The 27,083-nt window shown below is 37.3% G+C and overlaps 1 protein-coding gene across 1 annotated transcript in view; it reads left to right on the top strand.

Moving 5' to 3' along the window:
* LOC124782192 (DNA polymerase beta-like) overlaps positions 1-15,054 on the top strand; it is a 55,753-nt gene extending 40,699 nt beyond the window's left edge. Inside the window, exons 6-7 of the mRNA XM_047253921.1 lie at positions 7,185-7,392; positions 14,787-15,054. Coding sequence (XP_047109877.1) covers positions 7,185-7,392; positions 14,787-14,881 — 303 coding nt within the window. The 3' untranslated portion in view covers positions 14,882-15,054. The remainder of the gene's footprint in view (positions 1-7,184; positions 7,393-14,786) is intronic.
* The last annotated feature ends 12,029 nt before the right edge of the window (positions 15,055-27,083 follow it).

Raw genomic sequence — 27,083 nt, 5'->3', positions numbered from 1 at the left:
ATTGTCCACATTTCACTTCCATACGTGGCTACAATCCGTATAAATACTTTCAAAAAACACTTCCTTACACTTAAATCTATACTCGATGTTAACAAATTTCACTTCTTCAGAAACACTTTTCTCGCCATTGCCATTCTACATTTTACGTCCTCTCTACTTTGACCACTTTGCTTCCCAAATAACAAAATTCATCTACTACTTTAAGTGGCTCATTTCCTAATCTAATTCCCTCAGCATCACCTGATTTAATTCTACTTCATTCCATTATCTTGGTTTTGCTTTTGTCGATGTTCATCTCATACCCTCCTTTCAAGACGCTGTCCATTCCTTTATTTCTTCTCTCTGGACTTTAATTCCTACTCTAATTTTTCTATTGTTTCCTTTACTGCTTGCTCAGTATACAGATTGAATAATGTCAGAGATAGGCTGCAACCCCATCTCACTCGCTTCTCAACCAGTGCTTGCCTTACATGCTACTTGACTGTTATAACTGCCATCTGGTTACTCTGCAAATTGTAAATAGCCTTTTGCTCCCTCTGTTTTACTCCTGCCTCCTTTAGAATTTTAAAGAGAGTGTTCCAGTCAATATTGTCAAAAGCTTTCTCTAAGTCTATAAACGCTAAAAACATAGGTTTGTCTTTCCTTTACCTATCATCTATGAGAAGTTGTAGGGTCAGTATAGCCTTGTGTATTCCTACATTTCTCCAGAATCCGAACTGATCTTCCTCAGGATCAGCTTCTACCAGTTTTACCATTCTTCTGTACAGAATTCGTGTTAGTATTTTGCAACAGTGACTTATTAAACTGATAGTTTGATAACTTTCACACTTGTCAGCACCTTCTTTCTTTGGAATTGGAATTATTATATTCTTCTTGAAGTTTGAGGGTATTTCGCCTACCTCATACATCTTGCTTCACCAGATGGAGGAGTTTTGTCATGGCTGGCTCTCCCAAGGCTATTAGTAATTCTAACGGAATGTTAACTATTCCCAGGGCCTTGTTTTGACGTAGGTCTTTCAGTGCTCTGTCAAATTCTTCATTCAATATCATATCTCATCTTCATCTACATCCTCTTCCATTTCCATTATCTTGCCCCAAGTACATCACCCTTGTATAGCTCCCTATATATTCCTTCCACCTCTCTGCTTTCCCTTCTTTGCTTTAGCACTGGTTTTTGATCTGAGATCTCAATATTCATACAGATGGTTCTCTTTCCTCGAAAGGTCCCTTTAATTTTGTTGTAGGCTGCATCTATTTTCCCCCTAGTGATGTATGCTTTTAAATCCTTACATTTGCCATCTAGCTGTTCCTGCTTAGCCATTTTGCACTTCTTGTTATTCTCATTTTTTAGATGTTTGTATTCTCTTTCATCTGCTTCGTTTACTGGATTTTTACATTTTCTCCTTTCATCAATTAAATTCAGTATCTCCTGTGTTACCCAAGGATTTTTACTAAGCCTCGTCTTTTTATGTACTTGATCCTCTGTTACCTTCAATATTTCATCTCTCAAAACTACCCATTCTTCTTCTTCTACTGTATTCTTTTCCTCTGTTCTTGCCAATTGTTCCCTAATGCTCCCTCTGAAACATTCTGGAACCTGTGGTTCTTTCAATTTCATCCAGGTCCAATTTCCTTAAATTCCTACTTTTTTGAAGTTTCTTCAATTTTAATCTACAGTTCATGATCAATAACTTGTGGTGAGAGTCTATATCTGCCCCTGAAAATGTTTTAAAATTTAAAATCTGGGTCCAAAATCGCTGTCATACCATTATGTAATCTATTTGAAACCTTCCAGAGTCTCCAGGTCTCTTCCACGTATACAACCTTCTTTCATGATTCTTAAACCAATTGTGAGCTATGTTAAATTATGCTCTGTGCTAAATTATACCAGGTGGCTTCCTTTTTCATTCCTTTCCCCCAGTCCATATCCACTTACTATTTTTCCAGTTTCCCATGACTATTAAATTTTTGTCTTCTGTAACTATCTGAATAATTTCCTTTATCACATTTTATGTTTCTTCAATCTCTTCATCATCTGCAGAGCTAGTTGGTATATAAACATGTGTTACTGTAGTGGGTGTGAGCTTCATGTTTATCTTGGCTACAATAATGCTTTCACTACACTGTTCACAGTAGCTTATCTGTATTTCCACTTTCCATTCATTATTAAACCTACTCCTGCATTACCCCTTTTTGATTTTGTGTTTAGAACCCTATATTCACCTGTCCAGAAGTCCTGTTCCTTGTGCCACCGAACTTTACTAACTCCCACTATATCTAACTTTAATCTATCCATTTGACCAAGTGAGGTGGCTCAATGGTTAGTACACTGGACTTGGATTCAGGACGACGGTGGTTCAAACCAGTGTCCGGCCATCCTGATTTAGGTTTTTCATGAGTTCCCTAAATCACTTCAGGAAAGGACATGGCTGATTTCACTCCGTATCCTTCCATAATCCGATGGGACCGATAACCTTGCTGTTTGGTCCCCTCCCTCAAATCAACCAGCCAACCAACCCATTCCCCTTTTTAAGTTTTCTAATCTACCTTTCCAATTAAGGGCTCTAACATTTAATGTCCTGATCCATAGAATGCCAGTTTTGTTTCTCCTTATACTGACATCCTTCTGAGTAGTCCCCACCTGGAGATCTGAATGGTGGACTGTTTTACCCCTGGGATATTTAATCCAAGAGGATGCCATCCATCATCATTCAACCATACAGTAAGGCTGCATGCCGTAGGAAAAATTACAGCTGTAGTTTCCCATTGCTTCCTGCTGTTTGCTGTAACAGCACAGCAGGACTGTTTTGGTTGATGTTATAAGGCCAGATCAGTCATTCATCCAGACTGGTGCCCTTGCAACTACTGAAAAGGCTGCTGCCGCTCTTCAGGAACCACATGTTTGTCTGGCCTCTTAACAGATATGCAGTTGTGGCTGCAGCTACAGTACCTACCTGTATTGCTGAGGCATACAAGCCTCCCTATCAGTGGCAAGGTCCGTGGTTCATGGGGGGACTCTACATTGATAAAATACATTTCACTTTCACTAATAAAATGACACTCATATATATTTGTGATATCTGTGTTACAGTACCTGATGGTATTGAAAGTAACTGAAAGTAATCAATTTTATTGATACACCAAGGTATATATGCTAGCCTGCATTCTCTTTTGCCAAAGTAGAAATGCATAGGATTTGACAAACTTTATTGCTTCATTGATATTTATCTCATGATTGGGACAAAAAAGTGAGCAATCTTTGTTCAAAAGAATACTGCAGTTTCACACAAAATAATTTTCTGACTGTGTTTTGCATAGTAGTGGTGAATGTTTCAGATCAGTGTTAATTCTTCCACCACCACGAAAAAGAGTTCATTCAAAATTAGGAGCTTTGTCAGTTAAGTTCATATGGCATCCCAGAATGAATTTATCCATATTAAAAGCTTGTAATGATGATAGTGTGTTGTTTGTGAAAGGACATTATCTTTTAAGCAGTTTATTCCATACAAATGAAGTAGGTTTTTATGGTAACATCTAGTATTGATGCCCAGGTGTGTTTTTCTGTCTTCACAACTATTAACCACAGCTTGTGGTGCAATCTTTATGAATAGGTTTAACCTATCAAAATTGCAGGAGTAACTGAGTCGATAAAAATTCCACTATATGTCAGCTGATATACTGCTTGACAATCAAGTTGCAAGACATAAGAGAAGAATGAATATTGACCATTTGCAGTGCTGTAGGTACACTTGAGACAGAAAATACTGACAGCGAGACTAGGAAAAACATGTATATCAAGGAACTGTAATTTGTTGGTTAAAATTTGAGTATGAGGTTGTTGACCATGCTAACCTGCTTACTGTAGTCTAATCTTGATCTACCTCTTCTATTTTTACACACTATACTTCCTTTATTACCAAATTGGCTATCCATTAATGCCACAGGCTGTCCACTATCAACTGAATCCTTTGTTTAGTCAAGTTGTGCCTCAAATGAATTTCTTACCCAGTCTCATTCGGTATTTCTTTATTATTTATCCAATCTTCCCATCTATTCTTCAACATTCCTTTGTAGCATTACATTTCAAAAGCTGTTATTCTCTTCTTGACTGTATTATTTATCATCTACGTTTCACTTCCACAAAAGGCTACACTCCAGATGAATATTTTTAAAAAAAATTCCTAATACTTATACTTGTATTAGATATTAAAATATTTCTCTTTTTCAGAAACTGTTTTTGCTACTGCCAGTCATCATATTATTTCCTCTCTACTCTCAGTGTTGTCAGTTATCTTGTTGCCCAAGTAGCAGAACTGATCATCTACTATTCAGATTTCATAATCTAATTCCTTCATCATTGTGTGATTTAATTTTACTGCATTCCATTACCCTTGTTATAATATTGTTGCTGCTCATCTTTTAACCTTTTTCCGAGACAATTTTCATTCCCGTCAACTGTTCTAAGTCCTTTCCAGTCTCCAAAGAATGAAAATGTCATCAGCAAATGTTAAAGTTGTTATTTTTTCTCCTTGAACTTTAATTTCCTTTTCAAATTCCTCTGTTTACCACTAGTCTCCTTGCTCAGTTTACAGATTGAACAATTTTGTGTGTGTGTGTGTGTGTGTGTGTGTGTGTGTGTGTGTGTGTGTGTGGGAGGGGGGGTGGGGCTATAATCCTACCTTCAGAATTACAAAGAGCGTACTCTGGTCACTATTGTCAAATGCTTTCTCTAAATCTACAACTGCTACAAAAATATCTTTTTAAGATAATGACAATACTATGAAAAGGATAGATTGCTACTCGACATATAGTGGAGATTTTGAGCTGAAGATAGGCTGCCAAAGACAGTGGTTGTGTGTGTGAGTTGCGTTTGTGTGAGTGTGCATGTTGATGTTGCCTAATTCAGAAGAAGGCATTTGTGACTGAAAGCTAACGTGTTTGACAGTTTTTTTTTTTTTTTTTTTTTTTTTTTTTTTTCCTATCTGGGACTCAGCATCTCTGCTATATATCTTTTTCATAATATTGTAATTATTCCATCCTGAATTTTCCATTGTTTGATTTTTCTTTTTAAGATAAGTTGTAGGGTCAGTATTGCCTCACATGTTTCTACATTTCTGTGGAATCCCAAGGTGGGCTTCTAGAACTCTCTCTGTTCTTCTGTAAATAAAATTCATATTAGTATTTTGCAACCATGATGTATCAAACTAATGGTTCAGTAATATTCACACCCATCTTCTTTGGAATGGGAATTATTCCATTTACCTGATGGTATGTTGCCTGTTGCATATATCTTGCATACCAAATGGAATAGTTTTGTCCAAGGATCTCAGTAATTCAGAGAGAACGTTGTCTACTTCAGGGACCTTGTTTCGACTCGGGGTTCAATAGTGCTCAATTGAATGCTTCAAATACTATGATATCTTTGGTCTCATCTTCATTTATTTTCTCTTCCCTTTCCATAATATTGACTGAAAGTATGTCTCCTTTTTATAGCTCTTATATACATTTTTTCCACTTTTTCACCTTTCATTCTTTGCTTATTACTGGCTTTCGATCTGCACTTTTGATATTCATATCACCATTTCTCTTTTCTTCAAAAATTTGTTTGATTTTCCTATAGGCAGCATATTGATTTCCCCCAGGCTTTGCATTTATCATTGGGTCTATCCTGTTTCAACATTTTGCACATCCTGCCAGCCTTATTTTTATATGTTTATATTTGCTTTTGCTTATTTAACTTTTATATTTCCTCTTTTTCACCATTCAGTTCAATAATTTGTATGCTACCCAAGGATTTGTAGTGGGCCTTATATTTTTGTTTGTTTAATCTTCGGCTGCTTTCACTATTTCATCTCTGAAAGCTGCCCTTTCATCTTCTGTCACATTCCTTTTCTCTGTTTCGTCCAGCCACTTGTGTAATGGCCCCTTTGAAAACCTCAGCATCTTTCATATTCATTACTTATTTATTTATCTATGTATCTATCTATCTATCATGTGCTGCGGGACCATATGAGTCCAAAGCTACTTCGTAATGAAAGGAGTAAACGCGTAGTTTACAGGATGCTGATCATAAACAAAAAATTAAAGAATTAATAAAACACAAAAAAATCATGAGAGACTGTGCGAATAATTTAGACATTATAGAGGAAATTCCTTGACTATTGTGAGGAGCTCCTGTACAGAATAAGAGTGTGCCAGGAGGAAATCTTTATAATTGGAAACCTGTTGGAAATGAAACCTGCTGAAATAGTACATACTTTTCTGTACAAAGCTTCAGGAAGTGCTATCGCAAGCCCAATTTTTTTCTCTGCCTAATGTTCACTACAGAAATGTCGCAGTTCCTTCTGAATGAGTCAGTTTATCAATGTCATATCTTCTTAATTTCCCAACTTTCTGCAGATTCTTCAGTTTCAATCTGTAATCCATGACCAGTAAATTATGTTCCCAGCCCGTTTAATGATGCAACAATCTCAGCCACAGAAATCATTAGCAAGTTACATAATGTAGTAGTGTACTTGTAACAATGTTTGAACAGAAATCCTTTGACAAGGCACTCTTTGTCTAACAGTTCATGAGCTCTATGGACCAGGAACTTAAGGTTGACATTTCCCCATGAGTGATAGTGATTGGCTCAAGACATGGAGTGAAAGGTTTACCTGCATAGGTTAGCTACATACATTGTTGTCCAGGAATATGTATGCGTGTTTCTTAACCAGTGCATCAGATAAAGGTACCTGACCTGTTTCTTCATTGAGTTTCAAAAAGTAGGTGATATGTAACAGTAGAATGCCGATAAATACACTGTTGGATTTTTCCAAGTAACTAAGATTAAAGGTAGTGATCAAAGATCATGCCCTACTATGTACTATTTAGAGTTTAATTTCTATGAAGAATCCTTTGAATTTATTAAATATCACCATAATTTAATTGCTGCAACACAAAACAATATTTAATTTCTAAGTATTAGTCATTAGACTCAGTATTTCACATCAAATGTAAACTTTTTAACCTTCACAACAAGAAATGATTTTGTCATCTACTTTAAGAATTGTATTAATTTTGTGTTTCAAAAACTTTACAATGAAATAAATCTTGGAAATAGGTCTTTTCATGACTGCAGTATTATGTTTATATAGTTATAGTTTTTCTATTGATGCTGTAATAGATGTCTGTATTTTCTACAGGGTGCATGCAGGTTGTCCGGAGTTCAAAAAACATCCAAAGAGACACCAGTGAGACGACTGGACATCCGTTTTATACCATATGATCAGTTCTACTGTGCTATCCTGTATTTCACAGGTTCAGACTTGTTCAACAAAGAGATGAGAACACATGCTCTGTCAAAGGGCTTTACACTGAATGAATATTCATTACGTCCTGTTGGAAGCACAGGTATCTTAATTACAACATTGTCACTAAGTAGTGATGATATTTATATATTACAGCAATACTCATTACAAAATTTCTTCAGTTCTGTCTTGTAGTTATTTTAGTTTGTGGAGAGGAAAACTAATATTTGACAATTATGTTTATAACTAGCCTAAAACAGTTAATGTTTCAAGAACTTTTTAATCAGTAATCTGGAAAAAGGAAGATGTCCTCTGTTGTTGGTGAGGAAGATGTCTTCTCTTGTTGGCCTGTGCAAAACTGTTTCTTTGTAGCCCGTCATGGTGAAAGTAGTAAGAAAAGAGAAATGATATGTGGCTTGTCACCACTTGACATGTCTGTGTACTGTGGGATGTGACACATAAAAGCATGCCTTGGTTTATAAGTCGGAAGGGAGTGATAAGAAATATTGGCACTGCAGGACATCCAGCAGCTTGGAGTGTCAGCTAAAAGAAGTCTATACAGATGTGGTAATGATAGTAGGAATTGAAGGAATTAAATTAAGGAATAATTTTATGTTAAGAGAGTACAGTACTCTATACTTTCCCTTTGTGTGTTCGATTATTCTTACCTCTGTCAGGTGAGTGGAAAAGCCTATGTTTCAGTGTAGTGTGTATACAGTTTATTCAGGAGGAAAAGAACCAGTTATATGTTATTTTTTGTTCTGCTATAGTAGAGGGAATTGACAACTTGGTTCTTTCTTTCGCTTTTAATATAGTTAATAGCCTGCTACTGATGCTGTTATAGCTTTCAGAGCTCATCTTGTGTGTTATTCCATGTGTTTCAATGCTCGTATTCTGCTGAGTGAATAAAAACAAAGCATAATTTATTATTAAAAAGGTTCAGTGAATATTCATGAAATAAACCCAAAAATGTAGGTAACATCCACATTTTTCAGTTTGTGAATTTCACATATTCAGTAGGAGATGTGGTCATCAGTCACATATATAGTAACATGTTGTAGTGCAAGGCAGTAAGAGATAATTAAAAATTAGTTGTAGCGTGAGGAGAAATAATGGATCATTAAAATGAAACTTGGAAGTTTACTTTCTGTAGCCAATTCATTTATGATGCAACTGATCTTTTTCTTTTCGGATTTGCAATTTATTTCAGTTTATGGTGAATTTATTTTTAGCGACTGATGAGATACAATTATACGACACTAAAACCTAAAGTTTTCTGTGTGTTTGTGGCAGGACAGAAAATATTTGGAGAATGGTGCATTCGAGAAGTTTGATAAAACATATCCAGTTTTAGATACAAACTGAGTTACAGTTTTTTTTTTAAATTTGTATATGAAAGAAACTCAACAAAAATTCACAAATGATTTATTGATACATTAGTGTTGTTCTTCATGGTTAACTGTCCACAATGTGTGTGATAAAGGTAATGAGACTGACAACAGTGCAAGTGATCTGGCAATGCTGTGTTGTTCTACTTGTGTATGCCAATGTGTTCACCTCTTCTAGATGCTCTGTTCCAGTTTCAGTTCTGTTCAGCAATCATGTGACTTTTGAGAGTGCCATCAGTGAAGTTGCATGTTATGAAAATGGAACAGCAGAATTTAGAGCAATGTTATGCAATCAGGTTTTGTGTTAAAGTTGGGGAATCCACAAGTATGATCTTTGAAAAGTTGAAATAAGCTTGTGGGTAACTTTCCTTATCAAGAGCAGAATTTTTTTTTTTTGGTGGCACATATCATGTTTGGAAGCCCAAGAACATTGGAAATGAACCTCACTCAAGGAGACTTTCATTTTCAAAAACTGATGAAAATGTCCAACAGGTGCATGCTCTTGTGAGATCAGACTGACGTTTGACAATAAGGATGATGGGTGACTTTTAAACTTAGACACTCCCACCATACATCAAATTTTGACCAACGTTTTGCCAATAAGAAAGAGACCTGTGTCCAAATGGTGCTGAAAAGTCTCCTGACTGAGTTACAGGAGAGTCAAAGAAACATGTTGATATTCTTGAGAAGATTGGTTCAGTCCTGTGATCACAAGTGGTGAATCTTGGATTTTTGAGTATGATACAGAGTGGCAAAATGAGAAGTGACACACTGAGACATCTCCTTGACCGAAAAAAGCCCAAATGAGCAAATTAAAGATCAAGAGAATATTGATTTGCTTTTACTATAGTATGGGCATCATGCGTAAAGAATTTGTTCCTCAAGGACGAACTGTTGACCAAGTGTTTTACAAAGATCTCCTTGAAAGGCTAAGGAAAAGGGTGTATTGAGTGAGACCAGACATTTCAAACAAGTGGATGCAGCATCAGGACAACACCCCATGTCACATGGCTACTTCCATCACAGAATTTTGACCCCAAAAGCCATTCCTGTTGTTCCACAGCTCACCCCATTCATTTGGTCTGAGTCCTCGTGACTTTTTTCTGTTGGCGAAATTGAATGTGAGTGACATTTTAAAGGTGCTATCAGTTGACGCCTTTCAGTGCTGCTACCAAGACCGGGAACAATGACTGCAAGTGATAGCTGCTGGAGGGAACTTCTTTGAAGGGGGCAATAGTGTTGTTTGAAAAAAAAAATTATGTTAAAAAAAAGTGTTGATAGATAAAAAGTAAGTCTCATTACTTTTCTCACACACCTCTTATGTAGGTGGTAGTAATGACTGCATACTCACTTTGCATCAATAGTGGTTGAGAAGGTAGAAGAAAGAAATTGTCACCTAGTGGCAGCACACAATATGTACCTCCTAATGTAACTGTTATTAGATAACCTCATTAATTTTTTTTATGAATAATGGAAGGTGTGAGGGGGGTAATCACTCTCTGTATAGTTAATTTGTTGGGATATTGACAAGCATATAAAAAGGAATGAAAATGATGTTGAACTTTCAGGCGCTGGATAATGTTTTCAGTCTTGTGTATGTTCCTGTTGATCACTCAATGCTACAACTATACAGTGATTGTGTACCTTTTGACCTTCCATTATTTGTATTCCAACCGAGACTCCCAGGACAATTCAATATGTATATAACAATTACAAACAGCTATAACTATTTAATGCACAGTGATAAGAATTAAAGAGAATAAAAAAGTTCATTTTTTAAAAAAATATATACTTTATAGGATTTCTATACTACTACTCTTGGTCACATGGACATTGTCTAAACAGTAATCCGTTTCACTCCATCATTCTAAAACAGTGAAGTAACTGATGCGAGCGTCATTAGAAACGTACATTTTGAGTTCTGGAGTTGATATTGACAAAGAAAGCACAAGACCTTTATGTAACCCGCCAAAAGAAATTCATTGCCTCAGGTCTGGAGATCTACGTGGCCAAGAGCACAATACAGTGTCATCGAGTTGCACAAACATTCTGTTTCTTCAAACTGTTGATGTCATCTGTGGAGGTAATTGCTATTTGGAGATGCTTGATAGCATTGCTGTTGAAATCTTCTTTGCACTGTGATGACAGAACAACTGTTAGAATTTAACATGCAGAAAACCTTCTGTGTGGTATCCACCATTCTCACTTATGATATGAACTTTCCACATATGAATCACTCTGCACGTGCTGGTGTATGATTTACTGTACTTGCACAACAATCAAAATTTTTATCTTTTTTTTACTATTTATAATTGTTATTGATACATCACTATGTGTTAAATAGTTATAGCTGTTTGCAGTTTGCTATAATAATTTGAATTTATCTGAGCACTTATTTTATGAATTTTTCTCTTTTGTAGACAAGGAAAGGTTGTCTGGAGACAGCTCTCTGTTGGTCCAGTAATTCGTGTTACTTCCATTTCTTACACAGGTGGAAGTATGTTTTTATTTTAGAAGCTTGTGGAAAAATTCCAGCCCAACATATTGTAGAAATTGGATTTATTTTTGTATTATGTTGCTAGTATCTTAATGTCTAGAATTTTCTGAAAACAAATACCAACTACAGTTTCATAACATCTTTACTCCTTAATGGAATATATTTTTCAAACCAACAATTCATTTCATGGCATCATTGCTAAAAAGAAGAATTATCTTCACTGAGATTTAAAGTCAGTTACTTTGGTCCAGAAGGGTGTCCATTATTCAGGAATACACATTTTCAATAACTTATCAGCAGCCATAAAAAGTTTAACTACTGTACTAATAAAGTCCAGTTGTAGAGAAGCCCAAAGGATTTACTGCTGGCAAACTCCTCCTTCTCCATTGATAAATTTCTTAGCAGAATCAAGTGATGTGTACATGTTATTATTAATATCAAATAATGGGAGCATTTTGTACAATGTGACATCTGTACAACTTCAGTGGAGTAATGTGATCAATGTAAATAAGTGTTGTAAAATGATTTTTCTATTTGATGTTGTGTGGCTACAATAGCCTAAGAGTTGTCATATGCGCCTTTGTTTAAACATCTACATGTTTTGTGGCAAATTTGCCATTAACTTTTAAATGTAGATGTGTGTAAGGTTTTTGACGTAATTGCACTTCCATGAAAATCATTTAATTTAGAATCTGTGGAATATACAAAATCATACTTTTTTTGTAAATATTATTGTGTAGTCTTGTTTCCTGACATGTTCTACATCCTAGAGGATCTCCTCACTACGGATCTATAGGAATGATAAGTACATCTATTGTAATCAACTTGCAACTGTTTGAAAAGTGTCATTGGTAGTGACTACTTGTTCACGTGTGGGACTTATCAGTAAAGTTACCCATCACTTCCAGTGCCCTCATAGTGTGAATCATGTTTCTGACATGCTCATGCTTCAAGGCATATGGAAGTCTGGTAATTGCCCATGATTATGGAAGTCGGAGACCTGTATTTGTCTCAGTTAATGCTAGTTTGGAGACAGGTAATGGATCAACAGGATATACCAAAGCATTAGATACCATCCCTTGACTTAGACCAGTGGTGTCATAACAAGTCCCAAGATGCAGCACAAACACGATTTGTAAATACTGGCCAAGGATGTTACATGCTCCCATTGTGCCAAAAATGTACATCAAATAGAGAATCATACAAATTATTAATAATAAATATTGAAGTTAATGGGGCAGTGATAAGAAATTAGCACTTTTGCACAAGGACAAACTAATATCTAAAATAACAGCCACAAAATCATGATGCAGCAAAATACACAAAACAAAACAAGAAGGGAATCACAATACCGTGACTGATTTGAAAGTCGCAAAAAAACACAAAAGTATTTCAAACCAACTACACTGAAGAGCCAAAAAAATTGGTATACCTGCCTAATATTGTGTAGGGCCCCTGCAAGCATGCAGAAGTTTTGCAACATGACGTGGCATGGACTCAACTAATGACTGAAGTAGAGCTGGAGGAAATTGACACCATGAATCTTGAAGAGCTGTCCATATATCTGTGAGAGTATGGGGGTGTGGAAATCTCTCCTGAACAGCATGTTGCAAGGCATCCCAGATAAGCTCAATAATGTTCATGCCCGGGGAGTTTGGTGGGCAGTGGAAGCGCTAAACTCAGAAGAGTGTTCCTGGAGCCACTCTGTAGCAGTTCTGAATGTGTGGGGTATTGCATTGTCTTGCTGGCATTGTCCAAGTCCGTCGGAATGCACAATGGACATGAATGGATGCAGGTGACCAGACATCCCATATGACTCCCAACTGCACACTCCTCACACCATTATAGAACCTATATCAGCATGATTAGTCCCCAGCTGACATTCAGGGTCCATGGATTCATGAGTAGTCTTCATAACCGTACACGTCCATCCGCTCAATACAATTTGAAATCAGACTCGTCCGACCAGGCAACATGTTTCCAGTCATCAACAGTCCAATGTCGGTGTCGACGGACCTGGGCGAGGCATAAGCTATGTGTCGTGCAGTCACCAAGGGTACACGAGTGGACCTTTGGCTTGAAAGGCCCCTATCGATGATGTTTCGTTGAATGGTTTACATGCTGACACTTGTTGATGGCCCAGCATTGAAATCTGCAGCAATTTGCAGAAGGAATGATTTTTGTCATGTTGGAATGATTCTCTTTAGTTGTCATTAGTCCCATTTTTGCAGGATCTTTTTCCAGCCACACCAGTGTCGGAGATTTGATGTTTTACTGGATTCCTGATATTCAGGGTAAAATCATGAAATGGTTGCAAGGGAAAATCCCCACTTCATTGCTACCTCAGAGATGCTGTCTCCCATCGCTCATGCGCGTACTATAACACCATGTTGAAACTCAGTCAAATCTTGATAACCTGTCATTGTAGCAATCTAACAACTGGGCCTGACACTTGTCTTCTATAGGCGTTGGTATTCCGCATGTTTACGTATCTCTGTATTTGAATACACATGCCTATACCAGTTTCTTTGGTGTTTCAGTGTATAACTGGTATTGAAAACATCACTTAACATATGTAGCTCAACTTAAGAGACTGATAACAATACAGAAAGCCAAAAACCAATATCAGTATAAAAATGATACGAATACCATATATGTCTATAAGGAGGGGCAAAAGGAGGCACTTCAAACCCTTCCTCTGGGATCTGAAGCATACATTTTCTATTCATTTCTGGATTCTCACATGCTTCATGATGTGCATGGATAACCATCAATTCTGTAATATATAACAAGATCTTTGTGGAACTAAAATTTAGTTCTTGTGGTATGACATGTATCAAAACTGACAAACTCTTTTAGGTAATAAGTGGAACTCATTTATATCATAAATAGAAATTTTTGAGTCTTGCCATCTCCCCAATCTCCCTTCCTCAAAAATGTTATAATGCCCATGACCAATACATAGTGAAATATCACAAGACCTAATGAAATGTGGTATCAAAAACCTCACCTGCTCTGTATAGCTCAACATAAAATGCCAATACCAATACAAAAACCAAAAACTGATAGCAATACAAAAAGTCCAAAAATGATGCCAGTACAATAAACACAAAATGTGGGAATTGATGAAACACTATATCAAAATAAAACAAATAATTAATGGCTTAGCGTGACTATAACTCACAAACTGACCCCTGTTCTCTGAAGGCAAGTAGCATGCCATTCAAGAATTTTATATTCAAAAGGAAAAAGCATTCATAAATAATTCCAAGTTCATGTAAACTGTTATCACCACTTTTGCTCGTTAGTAGGGCAGTGAAAGATGATGTTTAATTACTGACTGATTGGGATTGTAAGCTCATTAATGAATAATGTGACCCATGGCAACTATACTGTCTCATGGCCCAAAACTGATGAGGAATATTAAAGGCTCAGGTTAACTCTTTTGATGTACATACTCCCTGTTTATCTAGGAAGAAACGTTCAAGTACATACATAATGTCTTTGAATGAGATTCAGTCTGTGAGGTTAGAAGTGATATGTAACACTAATGCTGCTTTGATGTTTCCTTGAGTTATTGTAGCTAGCTAGTGAATGAATTAACTGTTCCAGGTGTGGCTGGTGAACCGATTCCCATTACTAGCGAGGAGGACATTTTTAACTGCATTGACTTTAAGTATAGGAAACCAGAAGAAAGAGACTGGTGAACAAAACTGCTCAGGACAGCTCTAGAGTACACTGATGTACTTATATAATAGGAATAGAAACCCAGTACTTATTCATGTCTTTGCTTAAAACTTTCGATTGAGAGATTGTCTGATAAACTGTATTAATGTAGCACATTGTAATAACTGAAAAATTTTTAATACAAGATTTATGAACATCCAAAATAATTGTCCAGTATTGTCAACTTACCTCTCCTATATCCAATTTATCTGTATTTATTTAGTTCATGAATGACCTTTAGTTGAATTTAATTTTATATGATACTATAGGAAATATTATGAACAGCAAGTGTGCATGTCATATAGGTCATACTCAACACAGAAAACACTCAATAGTATAATCAAAACAGTTGCACTGTAGGAAATAATCCTAAAGTGCAACCAGATTAATTACATTAACTAACGCCATTAATTACAAAGAACAACATACACAAATTTGACTTAAGAGATACTCCTTAAGACCGTAAAATTCCTTTTCCATCAGATAGTTTCTGAGTTACTTTGGAAAGTTAGTGTCATGTATACTATGATGTAACTTTCTGGAGAGGCTTCTTAGTAAGCTGATACTCAAGTACTGAGGTCCTATATCAAGGATTGTCAGCCAGTGGCATATGCTTCGTATCTTGTTCTTCCTTGACGTGTTGTGGGTACAGCTGTTGATAAAATATTGATATATTGATATTTTTTCTCAAAAATATTGATTTGTATCGATAGTGAAAAGGCAATATCGAGTGCCGATATTTTTATTTTATATTATATATATATTTTTTTTGCAATTTTTGGCAAATATTTGAAATTGTTCTTTGAAAATCGTAGTAGAGCATAATTTTGCTTTCACTGTGTGAAGGAGTCTTACTACTTTTTGAGCTATCATCATGTCCAGTCTCTCTCTCTGATTGTGTGGAGCAAGTATAGGTGGCACAAAGAAGAGGTCCGATTGCCCTGTAGGGGTGTGGGTGGGGGTGGGGGTGGTAGTGGGGGGGGGGGGGGGGAGGGTGGGGGGTAGCAGTGGTAATCGAATAACAAGATTTCTGATGTGAAGAAATAGCACATCAGTTGAATTAAGAGACAGTTTTTCATGCAACTAGTGTACTACTTCTTCATTTTGGCATTCTTCAGAAAAATGCTGGAAATGATGAACAAAAATATAAATGACAAGATTGGTCTTTGCGGTGGGTGCATACATGAGAGGGGAAATGCTGACGTAATTGGCACTTGGCACTACTAACAGAAACTGCAATGTTTGCCTTCACCATGCAATTTTGACACTACAACATTTCGCAGAAATGAAAAAAATAGGGATGTTGACATGAAGTGTTCGGATCAAACTGGATATGTGATGACGAATGGAAAAACTAGTAGAAGCCAACCTCGGGGAAGATCAGTTCGGATTCCGTAGAAACACTGGAACACGTGAGGCAATACTGACCTTATGACTTATCTTAGAAGAAAGATTAAGGAAAGGCAAACCTACGTTTCTAGCATTTGTAGACTTGAGAGAAAGCTTTTGGCAATGTTGACTGGAATACTCTCTTTCAAATTCTAAAGGTGGCAGGGGTAAAATACAGGGAGCGAAAGGCTATTTACAATTTGTACAGAAACCAGATGGCAGTTATAAGAGTCGAGGGACATGAAAGGGAAGCAGTGGTTGGGAAGGGAGTAAGACAGGGTTGTAGCCTCTCCCCGATGTTGTTCAATCTGTATATTGAGCAAGCAGTAAAGGAAACAAAAGAAAAATTCGGAGTTGGTATTAAAATTCATGGAGAAGAAATAAAAACTTTGAGGTTCGCCGATGACATTGTAATTCTGTCAGAGACAGCAAAGGACTTGGAAGAGCAGTTGAATGGAATGGACAGTGTCTTGAAAGGAGGATATAAGATGAACATGAACAAAAGCAAAACAAGGATAATGGAATGTAGTCTAATTAAGTCGGGTGATGCTGAGGGAATTAGATTAGGAAATGAGACACTTAAAGTAGTAAAGGAGTTTCGCTATTTGGGCAGCAAAATAACTGATGATGGTCGAAGTAGACAGGATATAAAATGTAGACTGGCAATGGCAAGGAAATCGTTTCTGAAGAAGAGAAATTTGTTAACATCGAGTATAGATTTAAGTGTCAGGAAGTCATTTCTGAAAGTATTTGTATGGAGTGTAGCCATGTATGGAAGTGAAACATTGACGATAAATAGTTTGGACAAGAAGAGAATAGAAGCTTTCGAAATGTGGTGCTACAGAAGAATGCTGAAGGTTAGATGGGTTGATCACATAACTAATGAGGAAGTATTGAATGGGATTGGGGAGAAGAGAAGTTTGTGGCACAACTTGACCAGAAGAAGGGATCGGTTGGTAGGATATGTTCTGAGGGATCAAGGGATCACCAATTTAGTATTGGAGGGCAGTGTGGAGGGTAAAAATCGTAGAGGGAGACCAAGAGATGAATACACTAAGCAGATTCAGAAGGATGTAGGTTACAGTAGGTACTGGGAGATGAAAAAGCTTGCACAGGATAGAGTAGCATGGAGAGCTGCATCAAACCAGTCTCAGGACTGAAGACCACAACAACAACAATGTGATGAAACCAAATGACAGACCCATTGGGCACCCTTTCTTGTGCCACTAACATGTAGTTACCATTGTTAGCAAAGTGGTTATTGCTGCGCGTTTTACTTTCAATTCTTGCTCTAAGGGAGATAAGAAGTCTGCTAGCTTGTTGATGCACAGAATAACTAATAATAAATCAATATTTAAATATGTAGCTCTAAAATCAGCAGTATGTTTACAATGTGCAGCCAATATTTTTATAAGACGGTATGTCGACATTTTTCTCGTCGCTGTATCAAAACTTTTTTTGATATATCGAGGTCTGATAATGATATTTTTTAAAATATTGATTTATTGGATTCCCAATACTTTTAATTAAAATATCAGCAGCCCTAGTAGCGGGTATGTACAGTAGCATCAGTATGTATTACACTCAGCACTGATGAAAAGCTTCATTTTGTGTCTGTGTGATAGAGCAGTGCTAAATTATTCTAGCGTGATATTTCTTTTATTGATATTTATTAACAGGAACCATATAATGTGAAGAATTACCATTACTCCAACAGCAACTAAGCAGTGCTGTTGTATGGCAGTGACAGTCAGTGCGCGCCAGGATGATGCTGTTACTGATGGAGTGCTGGTTTTTCTTCATGTTCCACTGGCACTTTTAATACATACTGATTAAACAAATATCAAGACATACTAATTTGGGACCACTCTATTGAGTGGGCATATACAATTCTACTTTAAAAATAATTTTATGGTGTTCATGAAAGACATGATCGGCAGTATTTGTTGGGCTTACTCCAGCTACACACTGCAAAAACTAAATGCAAATATCTGCGGAAACAAGATTCTTAGAGCAGGTGTCCACTAGCAAGTAAATCTCCACAAGTCACTAATAGGAGCTACTTCTACAAGTTGTTTGACGTTGAAACTCCCCCAGCAAGTTGACTTCTGCAAGTTTCATCTACTTGCTGAGTTAGGTTCCACAAGTTAATGGAAACACTTCCTAGCTTGTTGCTGCAAGTGCCTGCCAAACAGGCCAGTCTCTGGAAGTTTTTCTCAATCTTGCAAAAGTTTTGTATGTTGAATGGCAATACGAAAGTGTCAGTGTCAGAAAGAAGAACAGTGCAAAGACAGATGGACAGAAAGAAATGTACTATAGGAGCCACCAAACATAAATAATTAGTAACTATCAGCCACGAAAGTGCAAAATGAATCTACTGATTAATTTGTTTCACCAGAAGGGGACGTAGAATGACAGTATAGTCATCTTTAAATTTTAGCATGAACATAAACATTAGTAATAACTACTATTTGCAAAAATTGAAGAGTAATTAAAAGGTGCTCTCTTGGTGACACAGCTTGCAGCATTTTTGGATATTGTTTTCAAATGAAATAATGTTTGCAATAAAAGTAGTAAATATTGTTTGCAAAAATAATAGAGTAATTAAAAGGTGATTCCAAGGTGATACAGATAACAAAATTTTGGTATCTTGTTTTTGAGTGCAATACATTTGTAATAAAAGTAATAAATGTTGATTGCGAAAATCTAAGAATAAGTAAAAAGTGATCTCTTGGTGATACAATTTGCAGCATTTTTGTGTCCTGTTTTCAAATATTTTATTGTACAATAGACAAGAGATTTTTGGACATTGCATACGAAACTCTCAGAAAGTTTTTAATCTGAGTGAAGTCAACTGATTTTTGATCATTCAGTAATGTTTCTTGATAATTTATATATGTATGCATCGTTATTTGTTCACACACACATTTTTTTCTTTTCTTAACTTTTTGATTTTCTTAACTATTTTTTCTTCAATAATAATAATAATAATAATAATAATAATAATGCAACAACAATGGTGGGGACTGCTCTGGTTTTTAACCATGACACTGTAAACATCCACTTGCCTATTCACCATGAAACTCTAGTGGAAACAATAGTTTCTTGCAGCAAGTTTTGGTGATAAACATATCAGTAAATTAGCCTACTATGCCTTTTCATTCACTACTTTCATATGGCATCATATTTTGGGGCAATTCGTCATTAAAAGAGAAAGTATTACTTGCACAGAAGCATTTAATCAGAATAATAGCTGGAGCCCACCCAAGATCACCTTGCAGACCTTTATTTAAGGAACTAGGGATATTCACAGTACCTTCGCAATACATATATTCACTTATGAAATTTGTCACTAATAACCCAACCCAATTCAAAAAAACAGCGAAGTGCATAGCTACAACACTAGAAGAAAGGATGATATTCACTATTCTGGATTAAATCTCAATTTGGCACAGAAAGGGGTGAATTATGCTGCCACAAAAATCTTTGGTCATTTGCCAAATAGTATTAAAAGTCTGACAGATAGCCAACCAACACTTAAAAGCAAATTAAAAGAATTTCCGCCGAATGATAACTCCTTCTACTCAATAGATGAATTCTTAGATGTAAAAAAAAAAAAAAAAAAAAAAAAAAGAGAGAGAGAGAGAGAGAGAGAGAGATTCCACATCATTACGAAATGTCATATTCATGATCTATGGAACAAGAATTAATGTATGTATGTATGTATGAAATTAGCTTGCCAAAGCGACTTGCTGGGAGCAATGGTCAGTATTCAAGGATATGACAAATGAATGAACATTCGAAGCAAAAAAGTCTGGTAAACATGGACTCTAAAATGCATACCGTAAGAGCTATAAGCACTTGTTCATATTCAGTACTGTGAAACACATCTCTTCTACTGAATACATGTTCATATCTCTTAAGGTATGCATTTTAGAGCCCATCTTTGGTAGACAGTTTTTTCTTTTTGGCCCGTACTACCTCCTCCCAAAATATGAAAAGCAACGAGCTTGCAGTAGAAGAGATTTATTTCACGGTATTGAAGATGAAGTAGTGCTTATATCTCAAAAGGCATGCATCTTGGAGCCCATGTTTACTAGATTTTTTTGCTTCGAGTGATCATTACCATCATGTCCCTGAATACTGACCATTCCTTTTGTGACACCTTGTGTGTTTGCACACCTGCATAAAGATGTAAAAGTTAAGATACCTATAATTCTGAAGCAGTTTCTGCATGTTTCAGAAGGCCACATTAAAATTATACTAACATTTTTTTCTCTCAGTGTAAACTCTTTTTGCTTAATGACTATTTGAGTTTCCCCACACTGCACCTCTGTATGACAGATGTGGTTCAAAGAGTCTTTGATATACCATGGATGATAGCTGTTTGTCTGCATAATGTGATAGCTCCTTCATTATGAATATGATGAAGTCCTGTTTCTTACAGATAGAATTAAAAACTGTTTCCATTTAATCTCATTATCTGCATTAATGCCTAAGAATCTAGTGGATTCTATTTGTTCCAGTCTTGTTTCAATTACCTCTAAATCCACATGCTCAGACTTCTATCTGTTTTAGAACAATGCATACATAATCTTCTTATAACCAGTTCATTTCCCGTGAATCACTGGACAGTGTCATTTGCAGAAATATATGTGCTTCATTCAAGCCTTTCCACATTTTGAGCACTATTCAGTACTGCCATGCCATTTGCATACAATATTTTCTTCTCTTTCAGTTTAACTCCTATATCATTTTATAAATAGATTACATAGCAATATCATCATTACTGAACCCTGTGGCACCCCATATTTCATGCTTCTGTTTCTGACTGGTATTTGTTCCCAGTTGATACACACTGGCTACTGTTGCGTAGGTGTGATTGTATCCACTCTCCTGATTGCCTTCGAATGCCATAATTTTACTATTTTTGTATTAGTATTTCATGTACAGTGGTGCTGAATGATTTGGAGAGATCCAGAAACATTGGGAATACATCTTTTTTTCATCTACTAAGTGTGTAATTTATTTCTGTCAGTTGACAATATCTGATTTTCTGCATTTACCCTTTCTGAAAGCATGCTGTGACACTACAAAAATGCTGGTTTGTCCAGGAAAGAGCTAATTTGTTATACATAAACATATCAAGGTTTTTGAGAACCTGTTGTCAGTGAAACTGGTCAGTAGTTGTTGGTGTAGTCCTGATCCCCTTTCTTGTTTTTATGGAAAAGTTACACCTCTGAAAGAGCTGTTTTCTGTGTCCAGCCATTGTATGATCATTTATTCACTTACTGGCTTATTGTTATTATGCAAATTGGTTTTCCGTCATAAGCAGCTGATTTCTTGGACTTAAGTTTCTGTATATTTTTTCTTAGTTCGTCTTTTGTGACTGCTTTCAAGAACTATATAATTTTTGGTACCGTAATGCTGTTCCATTCTGGGCTGTTTCTTTCCAGTTTTAAGCTCTACCACATTTAGATAATTATCATTGCATATGTTTGCTACTTCTGTACCATCTATAACCATTTTGCTGTCTATTTTCACTGATGTGGACTATGTTCTTTGTTTGAGTCAACTTTTTCCTTCTGTCCTGCTTTAATTATTTTCCAGGTTGCCTTTAATGTTTTTTTTTGTTGAGCTTGTTATGGTGGTGTTAATTGCTTTTGCTTTTGCATCTCTCATTACTTTCCTATACTTTAATTATAATACTTTATAGTTTTCAGTGTTGCCAGTCTGTCTCAGTCCATGCAGCTTCCTACATTGTTCTAATATTTCACTGATTATCTCTGATGTATGATCCTGCAGCTCTTACTTTGACGAATACAACATTAAATGATATTTAGTTGTAGTAATAAATAAATCATACTTTTCATTTACATTATGTGCTTGTTGGGTTTTGATCTGGTTTTTCCTAATTAATATTGTTTCAAAGATGTTAATATTTCGCTCACTGATTATACTAACTTCTTTAGTTGTTTTTATTGAGTGTGCTGTGATGTCATTACTTGTATAAAAGCGTACCAGCTGTCTATGATGATCACATATTTCTGTCTGAACTTCATGTGACTCATAGCCACTTCTACTAATATTGATAATGATATTGTCAGTAACAGTCTGACCCTGAGAGGTCACTCTTTTTAAAACAAATGTTGTTGCCCTAACATTATAATGTTGTAACAGTTCTTCAAAATCATGTCTTTTGTCATTTTTTCATGTCAGTATTAAAGTTTCCACATAGAACAATTTTTCTCTTCATATTAATTCATAGTGAGTTTGCATTTTTTTCAGGAAGATGCTACTATTGCCACCTTATATCTGTATATACAAAACATTCTTAAGTCATCTGTTATTACACCAATAATTTCAAAGTATTTTTCTTTAGCTATGTGTAATCTCATGTCTTCATGGTTTAGTCTTTAGGGGCTTTCCTTTTTTAACATACAGCATGTTAAAAAAAAGTGTTCCATACAGAGAAAGGTAATAGTGTGGACCAAAACACAAGAAAAAGTCCAGTAAACATGGGCTCTAAAATGCATACCTTTAGAGCTACGTGCATTTGTTCAGTAGAAGAGAAATGTTTCACTGTAGCAAAGATGAAGAAATGCTCATAACTAATAAGATATGCAGTTTAGAACCCATGTTTACTGGAAATTTTTTCCTCAGATCAGTTCATACTACCATCTCTCAAAACATTGAAAGCAAAGACATGGCAATAGAAGAGATGTGTGATGCATATGTCTGGTTGTATTTCACATATTACTACTTCTGCTTCAAGTTTATTGGATCTTCTGGTATAGTGTTTATATGTAATTTTCCTTTTGATGACTTACATGTTGTAGACTGTGTTCTGAAATTATACTCTATAGTACCTCCTTTTTTGGTTGGTTAGCTTTCTCAGCAAGAGAATCTGATTTTTTCACCCCGTTAAGCCATATTGGGTTCACTGTTTCGATTATTTTGCAGACATTAGTAAGCATTCTGCCAGATGTTACAGGTTTGTCTTTTTAAATAATGATTATCCTTTCCTAGGCAGTTTTCACATAGGAATTTGTTTGGATGTCTGAAAACTGCCCAAGACTATGAAATTCTTCTTTGATGGCACAGTTTATCTTGCAGATATATTTACTGCTCAATATATATTTGTTAGTGAGTATTTTATGACTGAATCACAATGGCACATGGACAACAGATAGTACTTTTGGTACTACAGTCCAGTCCTGAGAAAATGGTGTATCTCCAGATGATGTCTTTCCATTAACAAACTAAATTTTACATAGCTGAGTGCTAAATGAATGATGGGAATTACTGATAGTGAACACTGATTTTTCATGCTGCTGCCTTATCATAAAAGTCACTGTGTTAGCAGAGGAGGCTAGATGAAATGAAGTGACCCCTATTCAAAAAGTTTTAAGTCTGTGGAGAACTCAAACATATAATGGAGTGTTGTGACACCCAGTCAACTATTATCACTCATGATCACACTGCTAGACTCCCAACAAGTGCAAATCTTCTGTTTCCCCACTGATTTTCTCCTGCATTTTCCGCAATACATGGAAACTATTGTGACCCTCATACAAGAGCTAACTGGAGTATGAAATATTTAAATTTAAGTGTTTTGTAAAGTGGCTAATGCACCATTTCTTGTTTAGCGAAAATCCAGCATTAAGCATCTGTTTACTGATGTATTACAAGCTTTTATATTTTGTGTGTGTGGTTGGAAATATTTTATGTTTTTATTCTACAATTCTTAATGTTTTTGCTCATCTTAGCTCCACTCATCTCCACATACTTAGGAATGGGTGGTAAAGACCTTGCTGTCGTGCACCCAAATAATTCTGTCATCATGATGTGAAATATTTCATTCAGAAAGTGTGAGATTAATGGCAGAATCTGATAAACTATATGCATGCCATGGATTGTGTTAAATGCTGAGTGCCTCAAGGAGCTCAGATACCAATAGCTGAATTGGGATTGGGCAAACCTGAGTTTCTGAAACTGTAAGCTCTTCAGTGCCACTAGTCTAGTGTCATATCTTTGATTTTGGTTCATTGTGGTAGAAGTGTCATTGAGAACAGAAATGTTGGGTTAACCTCTGAGCCCAGTATCATACATTTAATGAAAATGGTTTTCAATTGTAAGCTGAGAGCATCAGTTCAGACACAAATTGTAGAAACAGAAGACCTAATATTACTAAGTATCTTCTACTTGTTGTAAAGACAGTAGAGGGAAATTTGTAAAGGTGATAGTGAGGGCCACATTGAAGGCTCTTGGTAGGAGCAGGATTAAAATCCCATCCTGCCATCCTGATTTAGGTTTTATATGTTTTCTGTTAAGTGGATAGTTCCTTTGAATAGGTCGTAGATGATTCCTGCCCTATCTCATCCAATCCATTTGGTCCTCTTCTTTAATGACCGTATTGTCAATAGAACACTGAACACTAATGCTTCTCCTGTATAAGCAGAAATCTCCCTTTCATAGATTTTCTGAAAGCAAAGTTTCTCCCTTCTCATCTTACGTCCATGCCAAGCTGTTGATCCTGCTATGTGACCAGATACCTGCATGCTATGGTCACTGTTTGCAGGCAGAGAACAAAAGCTCGGCCCATAGCGAGACTTCTGCTGATCTAGCCTCGATCTGTCTCCATCTTCTCCTCGCGTTGTCAACATTCTTTGCTGCTCTGCACCCACACTGCTATGGGCATGCCACATGTTGCCGCATACTGCGAAATTTTGAAAGACACCCACGCCGCGCCATCTCTATCCCTGTCACTCAGTGGGGCCTGTAAGTGGTCTTTTGCCACATCTTCTGCCAAAGACTATTAAATCCACACCTGACATTGGAATATCGTTGTGTTGGTGAAATGCGGGGGTGCTACCTTGCTCAGCATCTGCCTTTTATACTACAATGCATCTTTTTCCAGCGCCAGCTACACCAGCAAGTGACGTGGTTCAGAAATTACGAATTTTGTTTCTTTATTGTTGCGTAATCGGTAATTAGATGTGTTCCTTGACCATGTATGAACATTTTGCTATGTGTGGCACCTACCACATCTTGCTCTGCTATTTGGTAATCGACTTATGAGTTAGGTAAGGAAACATTCTTGCACTGGTGACCTGACAGTAGAATCCGTTGACTTAATTTCCTATTTCAGCATGGTGTCAGTTACCTCATTCTGTCAGCACTCATTTTGACCCTCGTACTTGTGTGTACCCCACCAACAACTTCTATTTTTGTGCACCATACACTAGTGTTTCACATCATGAGCAATTTGTCTTGTGTGTTTTGCCATCCATTGTGCAACCTAGTGGCGAAGACTTCTCCCTCCACCCCAGCCGACACCTTACTGCACATGGCTGCTGATCCAGCATCACATGTCATCACCGAGCTGACAGCGTGCCTCACAGAACTGAAATGCAGCACTGCTGACCGGTGTGCACAATTAGCGGTGATGCGATCACTTGCAGACACCCACAGGCAACAGACTCCACGCCAATGCCTGCACCAGCCCATGCTTCTTCCACCTCTACCACCATCCCTCCCTGCCTCGATACACCGCTGCCCATTGTCCTGCAAGCCGCCACCACTCCATCAGGCCATGCAGCAGCTCACCTACTGCCTTTCAGTCCATGGGGCCTGTGCCTGTGGTTTTCCTCAATGGACGCCATCTTCGCCAGCTGCGGCATCACCCACGACACCACCAAGTTCACTGTGGTGATCAGCCAGCTTGAGCTGACATACGCAATGGAGATCCACAACATTATTTCATTGCTCCCAGCCACAGACTCCTATGAGACACTTGCTGCCACCTAATGACATAACTCACATCACGCAAAATGTAGCACATCCAGGTTCTCCTTTCCCTTGAGCAGTGTGGCGGCCAGAAACCTCCACAATTCCTGTGTCATCTCTGAAACCTGACAGAGCCACACACGGTCTCCAACTGCTTTCTATACAACATGTGGCTGGCTCACCTCCCAGCCCTATTACAGACAGCTGTGCCGATGCATGCCAATCTCTCCCTCACTGATGCCACCAGCCTCACCAACCAGGTTCATGAGACACTGGCCATCCTGCCTGCATCTGTCACCAATGTGCACAAGTCCTATCCGCACACGGTGCAGCAAGCTGGCTGTCACTCTGCTGGCCACCTGTTTTGAGCCGTCCCCTTGCTGCTCGATGCACCATTAATGACGTCACCAGCCGCTCTTTTCCTCACCCCGCAGAAAAGTGCCCATCAGCCGGAGGTATAAGACATCCTTGCCCACCTCAGCCCCAACACGCATTGCTGCAAGCAACCATGATCTGCCTCAATTCTGATTGCCACCATCCATGCAGCTCCAGCTGCTGGTGCAACGATGGCTATCACCACTGCAGCTCTAGTCGACCTGCTGACACCCCTCTTGACACAGCCGACCTCTGCTAGTATCGTGAGCATTTTGGCACCGACGATGCAAACTACTGGTAGCATGCCAATGGCCACTGGGATCAGACACGCCCATCTGTTGGCGTGATCTCTCAGTTCCTGTTTATCTGTGATGCTCACTCTGCCACTCCTTTCCTGATTAACGCAGGCTCTGAGTTGTCTATCTTCCCACAGCAACTTATATGGGATGCTGGCACTGCCTCAGCCATCTTCCTAATGGCAGTGAACGACTCCACCATCACCACCTGCGGCATATATCACGGCGTCCTTGACTCAGTCTGCAACGGGAGCTCCCCTGGATCTTCACCGTCACTGACGTCATTATTGGAGCGGACTTCATCAGACATTACCGCCTGCTCCCTGACATTTCA

The sequence above is a fragment of the Schistocerca piceifrons genome, chromosome 1 (assembly GCF_021461385.2).
Source record: "Schistocerca piceifrons isolate TAMUIC-IGC-003096 chromosome 1, iqSchPice1.1, whole genome shotgun sequence".
Lineage (NCBI taxonomy): Eukaryota > Metazoa > Arthropoda > Insecta > Orthoptera > Acrididae > Schistocerca > Schistocerca piceifrons.
Note: the sequence above shows the minus strand (reverse complement) of the source record. Positions and strands in the feature narration are given on the sequence as shown.